The sequence below is a fragment of the Apis mellifera genome, linkage group LG5 (assembly GCF_003254395.2).
Source record: "Apis mellifera strain DH4 linkage group LG5, Amel_HAv3.1, whole genome shotgun sequence".
NCBI lineage: Eukaryota > Metazoa > Arthropoda > Insecta > Hymenoptera > Apidae > Apis > Apis mellifera.
This window is the reverse complement of record NC_037642.1, coordinates 8306482-8319551: the sequence shown is the minus strand read 5'-3', so window position 1 is coordinate 8319551 and position 13070 is coordinate 8306482. Positions and strand designations below refer to the sequence as shown.

The following is a 13070-nucleotide window of genomic DNA, read 5'->3' as shown; positions in this document are numbered from 1 at the left end:
ATTTTTACCATCTTCATTCCAAATCGTAGCTTCATGGAATGCAGACAATCTCTTCCAATATGTAATCACTCACCTACTTCAATTTTTTTTCACAACAATTGAGATAAAAACTTCTCTTATCTCGAACGATATATATACAATCAATCTACTTTTCGAAAAACTTGAGTTCGTCGCTTTATGCAATTTTCTCGAAAGCGAGTTTTGAGCAGATCGTGTCACAAGAAAACGCGTTCTCAACTCTTTACTCGAAAATTGACGAGGGTAATTCCCACACGAGGCGTAATTAATCGCAACGATCGTGTCGTTACCAGAGGTGGTCAATTAGTAACGTTGTTACGCGCTCGTTGGATTCCTGCCCTGATATCTTCCCCCTCCTCCTCCCTAATTACGCAACTTCGTGTTATCAAGCCGGGTGAGAAGTCAGAAACCGGTGTGGAGGCCGTTCGTAGTCGGCTCGTCGTCCATCAAACGATAAGAGGGTGGCGTGTAAAGAACGTAATTACATAATTTTCCGTCCGATTTGTTATCTACGAGCATTCACGGGCGTACGTCTATCTCGTCGCGTTTGAATGCACGCGAATATTTGTGGATCCTTTAAATAAATTTCTGTACTGTAATGTAATACGAGATAAGATGATTTGTAATTATATGGGTGAGTGTAGGGAAGGGTTAAACCAATTTCGATGATTTTTAAATCGACAAAAGACACATCATGAATGATTTTTCGTTGCAAATATCTGCGAAAATTAATAATTGTTATTCAATGATTATCATTTTATATAATTGATCGTAAAATTTTTTATATGGATATTTTAGAAAATATTACAGGTATCTTTAGAAAAATTTATATGTAACTCGAAAATTCTGACGGATTGCACGACGGAGAAACATTTTTCACGGGAGATCTGATCGAGCAGTGAAATTAGTTTCTCGAAAGTTTTAGCATTTTTCCTCGACAAGAAAAATCTCCCTTATAAAAAAAAAAAAAAAAAACTTTTATATCAGCTTTAAGAATCCTTGAAATAATTTTTAAACAACCTTCGGATGGTATAAAATTTTCCTTCGATATAATTACTTTAAACTTAGAAGAGCAATTATTCCGTTGATGAATATGGGGCAAAGGTCACTCCAGAGAAAGTTATTTATTCCCATCGATACGTTTAATTTCGTGGCCAAGATTAAAATCCTTCTCCTTCTGTCGATGCAATACGGATGTTTCAAATTTCTAAAAATTTCAAAAAAAAATAATATACATACACCTGTGACAACTTACAAATAGATCGATCATTTATCGGTTAAAAATTCTAATTTCTTTTATTTAAACTCGATCTAGAAATTCCAGCTCGTACGATATCTCGACGACAATATTCGAATTAATATATTTATTCATCTCGATATTTCGAAAATTAAAACAGGCAATGATGAATCGTTAACTCGACTTGATTTAAGTAGGTGAGGCACGTAGCGAAAACAAATCAAATTTTACGGATCGATGCCGAAGCCTGGTGCTCTACTCGACGAGCCAGTTTTCCAGGGACTTCGAGCAAATTGTAAAAATGCATAACCGATTAAAGCCGAAAGTGGAACGAAGATACCGTACACACACACCGTCGACAAGTGGGTTTAATCGCTTTAATCGTGATCGAACCGAAATTATAATCGGAAACATCTCTTCAACCGATCTCGATCTCCCATTCGTCCCACTAAAGCTCTCTTCCCTTCCATTCTTCTCGAGAATTCTTCATCAACTCTTCCTTTCCTTCCCAACCGTCCGTTTAATTAACCAATTAATTAATTCCAGAACAAGCGGTTATAAATACAACCCTCTGTATTATCGAGAAATCGATCTCGATAATAAGAAGACGTCGGTTCGTTTCAAATATCAACTTTTATTACCTTCTCGTCGAAACACGGTGGACAAAACCGCCACGAATAAAGCAACGGTTTACGGTTTACCGGAAATGATACGAAACGCGTATTAAACCCGCGTACATTAAATGCGTGTTAATCCATATTCACGAGTCGTGGGACACGCATAACCACAGCAACGCGTGGTAATATGCAAATCGTGATCGGGGAAAAACAATCGGCGAAGAAACGCCGCTTCGATAAAAACGAACCGCCACCCAAACATATTCCCACTGGAATCCGTTTCTCCTCGCTTTCCTTCCCCTTATTGTCTTTCAATTTTCACGGGATTTCCTTCCATCTTTAAGAATCCTCGCCCTAAGAGGCGAGAAAATTCTCCGTGACGGATAACGGGTTTCCATTATCGGCTCGCCTCGTGAAATCCGTTTCCAAGATTCGTTCATCGATCCAACCATCGATTTCTCTTTCTCCGCCCTGAGTGAGTCTCTGGGACAAAGAAAAGGATGAATTCTGTGTCGTGAGACGAGCAGTGCATCCCTTCCTCACCTTCCAAAGGGGATGTTTCGACGAGTATATGCGCGATGATAATATCGATACGTTGGAATTTTTCTTCGATGTTGTGGGTCTCCGGGTTATTGGAACGCAATCGGTGTCACGGGAATGCGGAGAATCGAGCGAATCGATGTCCTCCACCGAGCCACGCCAAGCCACGCCACGCCCCTGTTAACCGAACCTTCTTGCCGAACAGCTGTGTAATCTCTGATGACGATTCTCCAAGGAATTCGCATAGATGGAATTCTTCTCGAGTAAGTATTTTTCACCAGCTAAGCTCTCTCTTCAAGCGTCAATTATTATTATCCGTACATATTGTGCTTTGGATGGAAGCAGAACTTTTTTTTATTAGAACGATACGAAAGAGATGATTCGAGGTAACAGGTTGCAAAGTGGATTATTACAAAGCACCAGATATCCTTAATTTCTTTTCTAATTTCTCCTTATTTCACGAAGAATGCAAGTTGTTCAAACGAATAACAAGGATTCATACGTGTGTAAAGGACTCGTATCTTGTATATTTGTAAGATTCTGTTTTCGTCTGTTCCTCTTTTCGAATCGTTCAGTAGAACAAAGGGCATCGATTCACATCCATATAATATTCCTATCTTCTTTATATTAAATATATTCTTTCTTCGATCAACAATCTGTGTCCCTAATAACAAAAGAAGATGGCAGCTCGAAGAAACAAATAGATATATCGAAAAAACAAATCGAAGGGGCAGAGATTCGTATCTCCGCTTCATTTTACAATGGCGAATATTTAAACGATCAAAGTGTTACGCGTGATTTAGGGAAGGGGGAGGGTTGTAGGAAAATTGCTCTTTAAACCCCCGCGTATTTTCGCGAGGATGTCAAGTGTAAACCAGGCTTAATGCGGCTGAACTAGCAATTCGAAACGAACGAGCAGAGTTACAATGGTACGTACAAAGCAACTACACTCTGTATCGGATTGGAGAGATTCTAATGTACGTGAGCCATTACCGAGCTGGTTTGCGTTTATAGATAGCGAGCGTTGGTAACCGATTCTATGCCCGTTTGTCACGGGTTCAAACAGTTTGGGCAAGCTAAACGACGAGGAGCGGTGGTGAATCGATCCAGCCTTCAAGTTGAAATGAAGAAAAAAAAAAGAAAAAAAAGAAGAATCAGACTTACGTCCATTCACGTCGGATCCAGTTGCGACAAACGCGTGAAGCAAATTACACATATAATTAACAATTTTATACTTGTTCTTTTTTATATAACTGGGAAAATTCTCACTGGGAAATTTTTCTCTTTTTCTCATTTTTTTTTTTCCATCAATCGGATGATAAATCAATTCATTGACACGTGGACACGTTTTCCCATTTTTCTTTCTCGATCAATGGTTTAATGCTCGTTCGAGATTTATAAGAAATCTGAAATTCGGAATTTGTCGGTTAACATTGTCAAGATTTATCAATATTGTAAATGTTAATTTCAGGGAAATTATATTACGTGGCGAAAGAGAAAAGAAATTTCCGTCCCAATAATTTAACGCGTCCGTGAATTCGAGAAACCGATTTGGGGAAGCTGGCTACCGATCGCTGCTAATTTTTCTCGAGTAACGCTCCATTTAATCTCGATCCACTTATTCGCCTCCCTCGAATTGCCTCCCGTTTCAAACTCGGGATTTCGCGCAATTAGCCAAATCGAAAGTCCTTCTCTCTCGCGAGAAATTGTAATCACCGCAAAAATTCACAACGATTCGAGCATGCTTCGTCGAAAAAAGGATGAAAATATAAGATACAAAAGATTAGAGGAAAATATCGCGAAATGCATGCTTCGCAGATCACTTCTTTCCTCTTCGCCTTTAATCAAGAAGATTACTCGTCGCGGACAATTACGAACGAAAGAATCGATTTAATTAAAAAAGAAAAAAAAGTCGGCAAATTTTGCGGTCAATTTTCTGCTCCCTTTTTTCTTCTTTTCGCCCACGTTTCGGACAGCGACCACTTTAGAGCCTTCCAATAATTTTGAACGAGAGACATCGATAGAACCACCCCTTTGACGTTCCCAATAGAGCGTCGTATTCGCTTTCTGAAAAATTTCTTCAATTCCTTCAATTTCCATTTCCATCGATCGTGAAAGAAAAATGCTTGGTTGCCCTTCCCCTCGCGCCAAGAGAAAAATCATAGTTACGAATCTATCCTTATACGTTTAGAAAAATATCACTACTCACCCCCTTGTAACTGTGGCTCGCCCAGCTCGACGTAGAACAGGGCATCCTTCTCGTACGAATCCTCCTCGATGATCTCCAACGTGATCTCTTTTCTGGAAAAGAGAAAAAAAAAAATAATAAAGCGGAAAAGGGGGAGAGAAAAAAAAAATACCGTGAGATTATTAATCCGTGTAGGAGGAGGAAGTCGGGTCGGGTCGGGTCGTATCACATGACGAGTCTCGGAAGAAAGTTGGAAGGCAAAGTTCGGTTAAACTTGTGGGTTAAACGGCTGAAGAACGGCCTTAAAATAAGCGTCGATCTTTCCTTGTTGGCCGAGGAACTTCCGGTCCCAAGGCGTGCGACGCGCTTCTCCCGCAACTTTTTCGAGTCCATTGAATTTGTTTCGAGACGGCTCAATTTCATTCGTGGTCCCTCTCGGCCGAGTTGCAAAATTAAACAACTCTCTCTCTCTTTTGGACTCGATTCCTCGTAGGATTTCCAAGGATTAAGTTTAATAATTCAATGTCTCGGATCGTTCGAAGATTCTATTTTTTCGAAAGGAATTTTTCTTTGAAAAAAAATGTTTCGAATATTTTTAACTCATCGTTCAAAAGAATTTTGGAATTTTTCAACACGAATTAAAGAGAATGAAAGAGTGAATATATTCGAGATAAGTACGATTGTTCACAGACGATTAATGGAGAGAGATTAATACATAAAGAGATTATAAAGAGATTGTTATTATTGATAATTACAGGTCGCGCCATCTTCCAACAACTTTATCCCTGAATTTAAGACGCGTTTTACGACAAATTCTATTACAGTACCCATTAAACGCAACGGATTAGAGAGATCCGAGATCCGTTTCGATTGTCCCCTCAAATTAACAACGTGGAAATTCTGTATATCGCGATCATTACTCTAGATTGTTCCCAGTAATCGGACCCAGTAAGCGCGAGTTATGATAACATTACTAACTAACTAACTATCGATATCGTCATAAAGCGACCACTAAGGGAACGTAGCACAATGTCAGTATCGATAATTAATCGTCGAATCGGATCTGTTCTACGAATCAACGCCAATAATCCAACTTTCCCTTCCAAAATACCTTGAAATAATTACATTTATTTGATTCTTCGCATTGCTCCCTCGCGTTGCAAACGATTTTTCAATAATTTCGTTAAATTTTCTATCCCTCTCTAAAACGTCTAAACTTTATTAAAATATCGAACTTGATAGAAAGACGAAAGACACTTTTAAATTTCGATCTTGAGGAAAAATATGTTTCGTTTCGAATATAAATTTCATTGAAATCGAGCGGCGGATTTTGACAGGCGTCGTTGATCACGAAGACGTTAACGTTTCGATCTCGTTGCGTTTCCAAGAGTGAGCACGATACGATGCAAGAGAGGTCGGCCTCGAGAATCAACGAGAGATTTCGGCGTTGTCGCAGCACGGTAAATTGATTTGGCTGCCACTCTCTGAATCGATTTGAATTTCAAATTTGAACGTCTAATTTGGCAAAAGCCGTTCGGATCGCTCGTACCGTTACTCGATTATGTGGATGCTGATTGAAAAGTGGCTAAATGGAATCTCTCCCTTATAAGGACGACGCGATCCTCCTCTTCTTTCTGAATTTTATCCGTCGCTCTGTGCATCTCTCTTCGTGGAGAGGGAAGGGATATTTATTCGGGAAAAAATTCTTGGAATATTTTTCTCTCTCTTTGTCCAATAGCAGCAGCGATGGGTGTATTTTTCATTCGATATCCACGGCTCGTCGAAGGCAAAGTGTTCCTGAAATAACTCTGACCTTAGACTTGAAGCCACGTCGCGACGATAACCCGTTGACTCGAAGTGTACGGACAGTTTGCCGTCCAGCTATATCGCGTCGATCGATGCACGCTCGTTTCTGTGTACGCGTTTCAGTGACCACACGAGTCGAACAGTCGGCAGGAGACAGATCTGCTTTAAACTATCCGCCGTCGATCACTCGTATCATCGTTTCCCAAATAATGATACCGAACTTCGGTAAAATTGGTCGGGTTTGAAATATAAGCAAAGGATTATTGTTGAATTCGTTCTCATTTCGAAAAAATGACATTTGATACAAAGATTGTGAAGAAATTTTTATTCGATATTCGATTCTTCGCATCGCTGCCTCGCGTTGCAAACGATTTTTCGATAATTTCGTTAAATTTTCTATCCCTCTCTAAACTTTATTAAAATATCGAACTTGGTAGAAAGATTTTCGAGAACTTGCAACTTGACGACTCTGCTCGTTCGATGGAAGAGACTTAATCACGATAATTAAGAACATTCGTTGCGGAAAATTTCTCAAAGTGTCCTATTTTCCCTTCTCGAAAAAAAAAGAAAATCTCCATAAAATTTTGATAACCCTGTTCGATAGAAAGAAGAATTTATTCGCATTTTCGCAAACAATTTCGTAATTAAATTTTCTATCCTTTATTCTCGAAAATATCTAAAAAATTTTCGAGAACCTGCAACTCTACAATCACTCGATAAAAGGAATTTTGCCACGATAATCTCACTGATCGTTATGACGTTCTATTTTCCACGAAATATTCAAGTTTTTTCCAAAGATTGGACCCCCTCTCACCTTCTCTCTTCTGGTTTAATTCGCGTTTCGCGTTACGAGTATTGCCCGGTCAACGACATGTTCGAATGTTGTTCGGAAATGCGCACGACGACGATGACCGGCGTTAATGCAAATGTGCATTAACCCAGTTAGGCCTGTTTACATTAACCGAGCCACGGTGCTCCCAATGTTATTCGCCATCCTCAAAATTGGCTAAGGCAACTCCTCCTCTATGCTAATGATCCTCGAACGTGTCAAATAATCTTGGGATCGATGTTTGCGGATCAGAGTATCGTTCCAATATATATGTATAAGTTACCTTTCCCGTTTGTGAAATGTTTAGCAAATTTATTTTTATATATACAGTTGGAAACAGTGTGATAAAAAGAAATTCGATCGAAATGAAATATAATTGGAAATATATTTCGAGGAATCGATCCGAAATAATACGAATAAGCAATTATTATTTCCCGCAGAATTTTTAATATTTCGTTATCCCGTTTCGTGAAATCCTCTCGTACGAATTATCAACGAAATGGAAATAACGAATTAAACGAACGTTCTATTATACAAACGACCTAATTAAATTTGCTTATCCTTTCGTTAATACGCGCACGAGACCCCTGGGTGTTTTATGAATTTTATCAAGATAAAAATACTACGATTAGATAAGAAGAATCGTTCGAATTCGAACTCTTGAGATCCACCGATTTTGAGAATGGCTCTTTTTTCTCATTGACACTGATGCGAATTCCAATTGTCCACCCATGGAAACCATTTTATTTTTTGTTTAGAAAACCTTGGATTCAAGCGACGTTAAACCTCCATCACCATGGAATTCTTAATGGAAATGAAAGGAATAACTTTATATATATATATATATATATATATAATACGTCGCTCCCCCCTCCGTGTAAACAAGATTTGCCTGCCGGAAACGAGATGCGTGGCAATCTCAGCCACGCGAGAAATGGCCGTGGGATAAAATTCTCCCTTCCAATCTTGTCACCGAGTAGAAAAAAACAGAGTTACATTTTACGAGGACGAACTCCTCCTATTCACGGAGGCGGATTCTGCAAGAATTCAATCTTCCTATCCCATCTCCCCTCCCCTTTCCTGGTCAAGGTTGAGCGATCCGTCGGCCTTGCCCTCCCCGTCACAGGCCGAAGAGAAAGGACAATTTTCGTATCGTTTAAGCGCGATAAAAATATCGTAACACGCAGTCAATCCGTTTTTCTCTCGACCGATTGCTATCGACTTTTCTTTTTTTTTTTTTTTAAATCGACCTAATTCTTTTTCTGTTCAACCAACGTAATAATATTCTTCATAAATTGTTGTCCATTCGAGGATACGATTTTTATGGATTTCGTTGATCGAGAGATCATATAAAAGAAACGAGAATTAGAAAGATATTAGGATTAAATTTAAATTTCATTCAATTAATCTAGTAGCTGATGATACAAATTTTTTACGAAGGAAAAGATGGAGATGAACTGAAAAAATCGTGATAATAGCGGATTGATTAATTTTGTTTATGACGACATCGATCTCGAAATTCTTCGCCCATCTGAAAAAAATTCATCGCGGATCATGTAACGTGTAAAAATATTTCTGTCATAGAAGCATCGCGAAAAAAAAAGAAACTGATCCGATTCACGCGGATTTTTTTCAGATTCTCCTTTTTTTTTTTCTCTCCAGCTTACGTCTCACTCGATGGATCGATCCAATGGAGGAGGATCTCGTTTCGAGGAAACGAGACCGAATCCAATCTATACGAGACTCGATTTTTTTTTCACGAGCGAGATATGAGAACGGACAGATATAGAACGGGATAAAGAGACGGCTGTTCGATTTTTTAACGTTGGTTGGAATCTATCTCCTTTGTGGTTACGAGTACCGATACTTGTTTAAAATTTTTCTCTATAGAGATACCGTGTAACTCGTATATTTGCGAGGGCTTTGAATGTTTTACACGATCGCGTTATCCAGGTATCGTACGTGTTAGAGATCGATTCAATTTAAATTTGACCAAAGGGAAACGAATCGAATATCTAGTCCAAATCGCTTCTATTATTAGAATCGGCGATAAAATATCTTCGTTCGACGAGAAGAGAATCTGCGGTCAAAGTGAATAATAAAATCGTAAGATGAAAAAAAGAAAAGAGTAGTAGATATCCGAAATATAGCGTCCTTCGTCGTCGCTTCAGTAATAAATCCGATCTCTTGTAAGGATGGGAATCAAAAATTTAAGCTTCGTCTCCCCCGGACAAAAAGAATTCCATGATTTCGTTCCTTTAACTATCTCTAAAAAATCCAATCCTTTTTAATCTCGATATTTCATATTCGAGAAATATTCACGTGTTTGTTCTCGAACAAATGCTTCGATTGCTTCGAGATTACCCGAGGATTTCAAACTTTTTTTACTTATTTTATTCTTCGATCGATACGAAAATTTAAACTTTCCAATTATAATCAAGTATCAAGGATAGTATTCTTTCATTTCGACCCATTTCGAACGATCGTCGAACGTATTTCACAGAAGCCTTTAACTTACACCACGTGTTCCCCGCGTGTAATGAGAAATCGATACGACCTCGATCGAACCGTACGAAACGTATGGAAAGAACTCGCGAGATTCCCTTCCCCTTTCCATCTTCAATTTCTGCTACATTTGCGAGCAACAACGATAACATATTTCTCGCTGGCTGGCCACAATCCATTCTGCTTTCCATCTGGCCTATGTTTTAGTAATATTCTAAACGCGACGGTGTATCGCGAGAGTCATCAGGTGTGTTTCAAGCGTCGACCAACGGCTGGAAAAAGGGAGGAAGGGAGAACGCTGACCGAGATTTTTCGAGAATTACCATGGGATGGCCATGGATGGTTAATCAAAACGTTTCTCTCTTTCCCTTCCTTTTCTTTTTTCTTCCTTTCTTTTCTTTTCTTTTCTTTTTTTAACGCTCTGAAATATCACTCAGATGGAAGGGTAAATAATGCCCGATCTCCGTGTGCGAGTTTTCATGCGGTAAATGCGAATCCGTCTCACATACGCTCTGCTCTATTTTCTCTTTTTTCTTTTTCTTTTTTTTTTTTTTGCATTGCGGAAACTTTGCGTTTGAGAGTTGCGTCAACCTCGAAGCCAAGATTCCGTAAGAGCGAGCTTGGAAACAATCTCGATGACCATTTGTATTTACGCAAATGGATCGCTCTCGAGAAGAAATTTAAATTCTGAGAGATCGGAGGAATTGGATAGAAGAAGAATTGTTTACAACTTCGAAAATATTAATTTTATCGGAATCCTCTTAATCATCCTCGAACATCTCTAAAATTATTAAATCCTTATATCCTGAAGTGACTTTTACTCGATCGATAAGAAGAAAATGCACTTGTAATTTTCTTTCCTTCGAGTTCCTGATTTTTACGCAGCCCGAAGGAAAAATCTTCGAATCTTCTTAGTTAAAGCAAAAGAAAAAAGGTGTTCGCAGTCGTAATTGCAGAGAGAATTAAAATTACCCCCTCAGCCGCAAATATATCTTGAAAATTAAGCGATGCGGACCGATAACGGGGGTTAAAAGTTCAGTGTCGGTTGTCACGCAGTTAAAGCGGAGTTGACGCGCGGAGTTGCCTGTACTTGACATAATTCGAATCCCGCCGGCTGCAAATTCTTCGGGAGGGTGCACACGCGCGACTCGAGCCTCCGCCACAGCCTCCACGCGCGTCTCCCCGTTGTTCGCAGATTTCTGTTCGCAGATTCTGCCAACGGTTGTTCTCCACCAACGCGAGGCGAACGCGTCCCATTATACCCGGTGTCCTCTTGCAAACTCGGAGTTTCGGAGGGCGGCACCAAGTGAGTTTGCCAAGTTGCCGCCTCCGGACGGGACACGATGCGCAATAATTCGAGGATCCATCGAACCGTGAAGATTTATCGTCCCAAGATTCCCGCATTCCGCCAGGATGAAAAGTAGCCAGGAAACTTTTGGATGGCGTGATATGAGAGAGAGAGAAAAAAAAGGGAGGGGGAAGAATCGAAGCCGGATACGAAGCCTTCGAATTGAAAGGAGAACGCGAACGTCCAGACCTTTCTTCCGCTATCTATTTTTCCAACGATTTATGCTTCATTATTTAAAACTGGCCGATATGAATGGCTGAGAAGGTAAGCTTGGTTTCGAAGTAGGATATCGAACGATGACGCAAAGCAAGTTTCGATTATTTTGCAGATACTTCTTTTAGCCTTTTCGCGAGAGGGGGAGAGAAATATTATTTCATTTCTATAATCTCATATGAATCCGTTGTTGTTTCTTAATCACTTTCGAATCCATTTCGCGATATTTGCAAATTCTTCTCAACTTAAAAACCCTCCCACGAGAAAAATCTTTTAAATTAACAAAACACCGCTGAATGTTGTTATTAGAAAAACTAGATAGTGTTTAATGTCTTCTTGTAGAATTCTTGGCGAAAGTTAAGCTTAGAAATCCACCGCAAACCTCGACGAGTATCTCGAGAGAAAGAGAAAAGATTTTTCTAAAACAAATTTCCGCGATATTTTTTCCTCCCCCATAATTTTTCATAACGAAATTCTCTTCTTGCAGCAGTTTTTATCCACGAAGTTTGACGGTGACGTTTCAAGACGAATGAAAAACCGTCTTCCCTTGCCCACCACCCTTGCCCATTGTCGCAGCTGCGAGCCCTGGCGCCTGTGGCATGTATACGCGCTGCAGTTTGTCCGTCACACCGGTTGCCCGGTATACAGGGGTTTTAGAACATCCCGTGTATGTGTATACGCGGGTATGCATAATATATGACCGTAACATCGCGGGCTGTAGTTTCGCGCATGAACACGCGGTGTCTGTGTATCTCGCGCGGTATTTCCCACGGAAAAAAAAAGGAAAAAAAAGAGAGGAAAGTAACCTCGCTTCTTCTTTCTCCCCTCCACCCTTTTTTTTCCCACTTTTTTCCTTTCTCCGTTGCAAACACATCGCAGTTTCAATTGGATTTCGCGCGAAAGAAAAGAAGATCCTCCGGCTCTTGTCCTCGCCTTTCTATCCTCCAACGTTGCGGAATTTTTTTTTTTCTAAACTAATACGAGAAAGGAACAATGATTACTAATTTCGATAAAGAAACTTGTATGTAAAAGACACTTTTCATGTTTTTCATTACGCTAATGGAATAAATTAATAGAGAGGAAGTTGCTCGTGTACGCGTAGAGAGAATAGAGATATCCTTGGCTGCGATCAATGATAGGTAGACGCAGGTGTGGATCCAGATCGGTCTAACCAATTCAGTCTTATTTCTTACTCGAACTTGCGCGATAGACGAAAAGAGTAAATCTTGATGTCGGAGAATTCTTCAGAATTGCACTCTTCGAGTGGTAGGATGACTCGCTTGGTCGAAGGAATTCGGTCGAAAACTTTTCATCGTTTTTCCAACCAACCATAGAGGGTTCGACGTTCATCGACGAATCATGCGGAAAATCGTCTACAAGCTTGCGATAAGCCTTCAAGACGAATCTCTCTCTCTCTCTTTCTCTCTCGTTGACAAAACGACCGAGATATAGTGTCAAACTCGTCTCGTTCTCATTCAGTGATTTCGCTCAAATAAAATTCCACCTCTTAAAGAAGAAATAAGGTTAAGAAGAAATAAAATCCTCGTGCCAAGAAACATCTCGATAATTGGATCTTTTTCGAAATATATATTTACACGTGTGGCTATGCGAATTTAAAGACTGCAAATAGGTTGAGTTGTACGCTGACGATAATCGAGTTAATTTTGACGATGACAAATGCGTGGTAAAACGATATTACTTCCAACCTACAATCTTTATTAAATCTGTCGTAACAGTCTTCCGACTAACTCGTTTAAATTTCGATCATC

At 39.6% G+C, this 13070-nt stretch overlaps 1 protein-coding gene across 3 annotated transcripts in view; it reads right to left on the bottom strand.

The window, feature by feature from the left end:
* LOC409818 (sodium/calcium exchanger 3) overlaps positions 1-13070 on the bottom strand; it is a 96220-nt gene that overhangs the window by 64392 nt on the left and 18758 nt on the right. For all 3 annotated transcript variants that reach the window (XM_026440945.1, XM_026440944.1, XM_026440946.1), the window contains exon 3: positions 4622-4713. In XM_026440945.1, coding sequence (XP_026296730.1) covers positions 4622-4713 — 92 coding nt within the window. The remainder of the gene's footprint in view (positions 1-4621; positions 4714-13070) is intronic.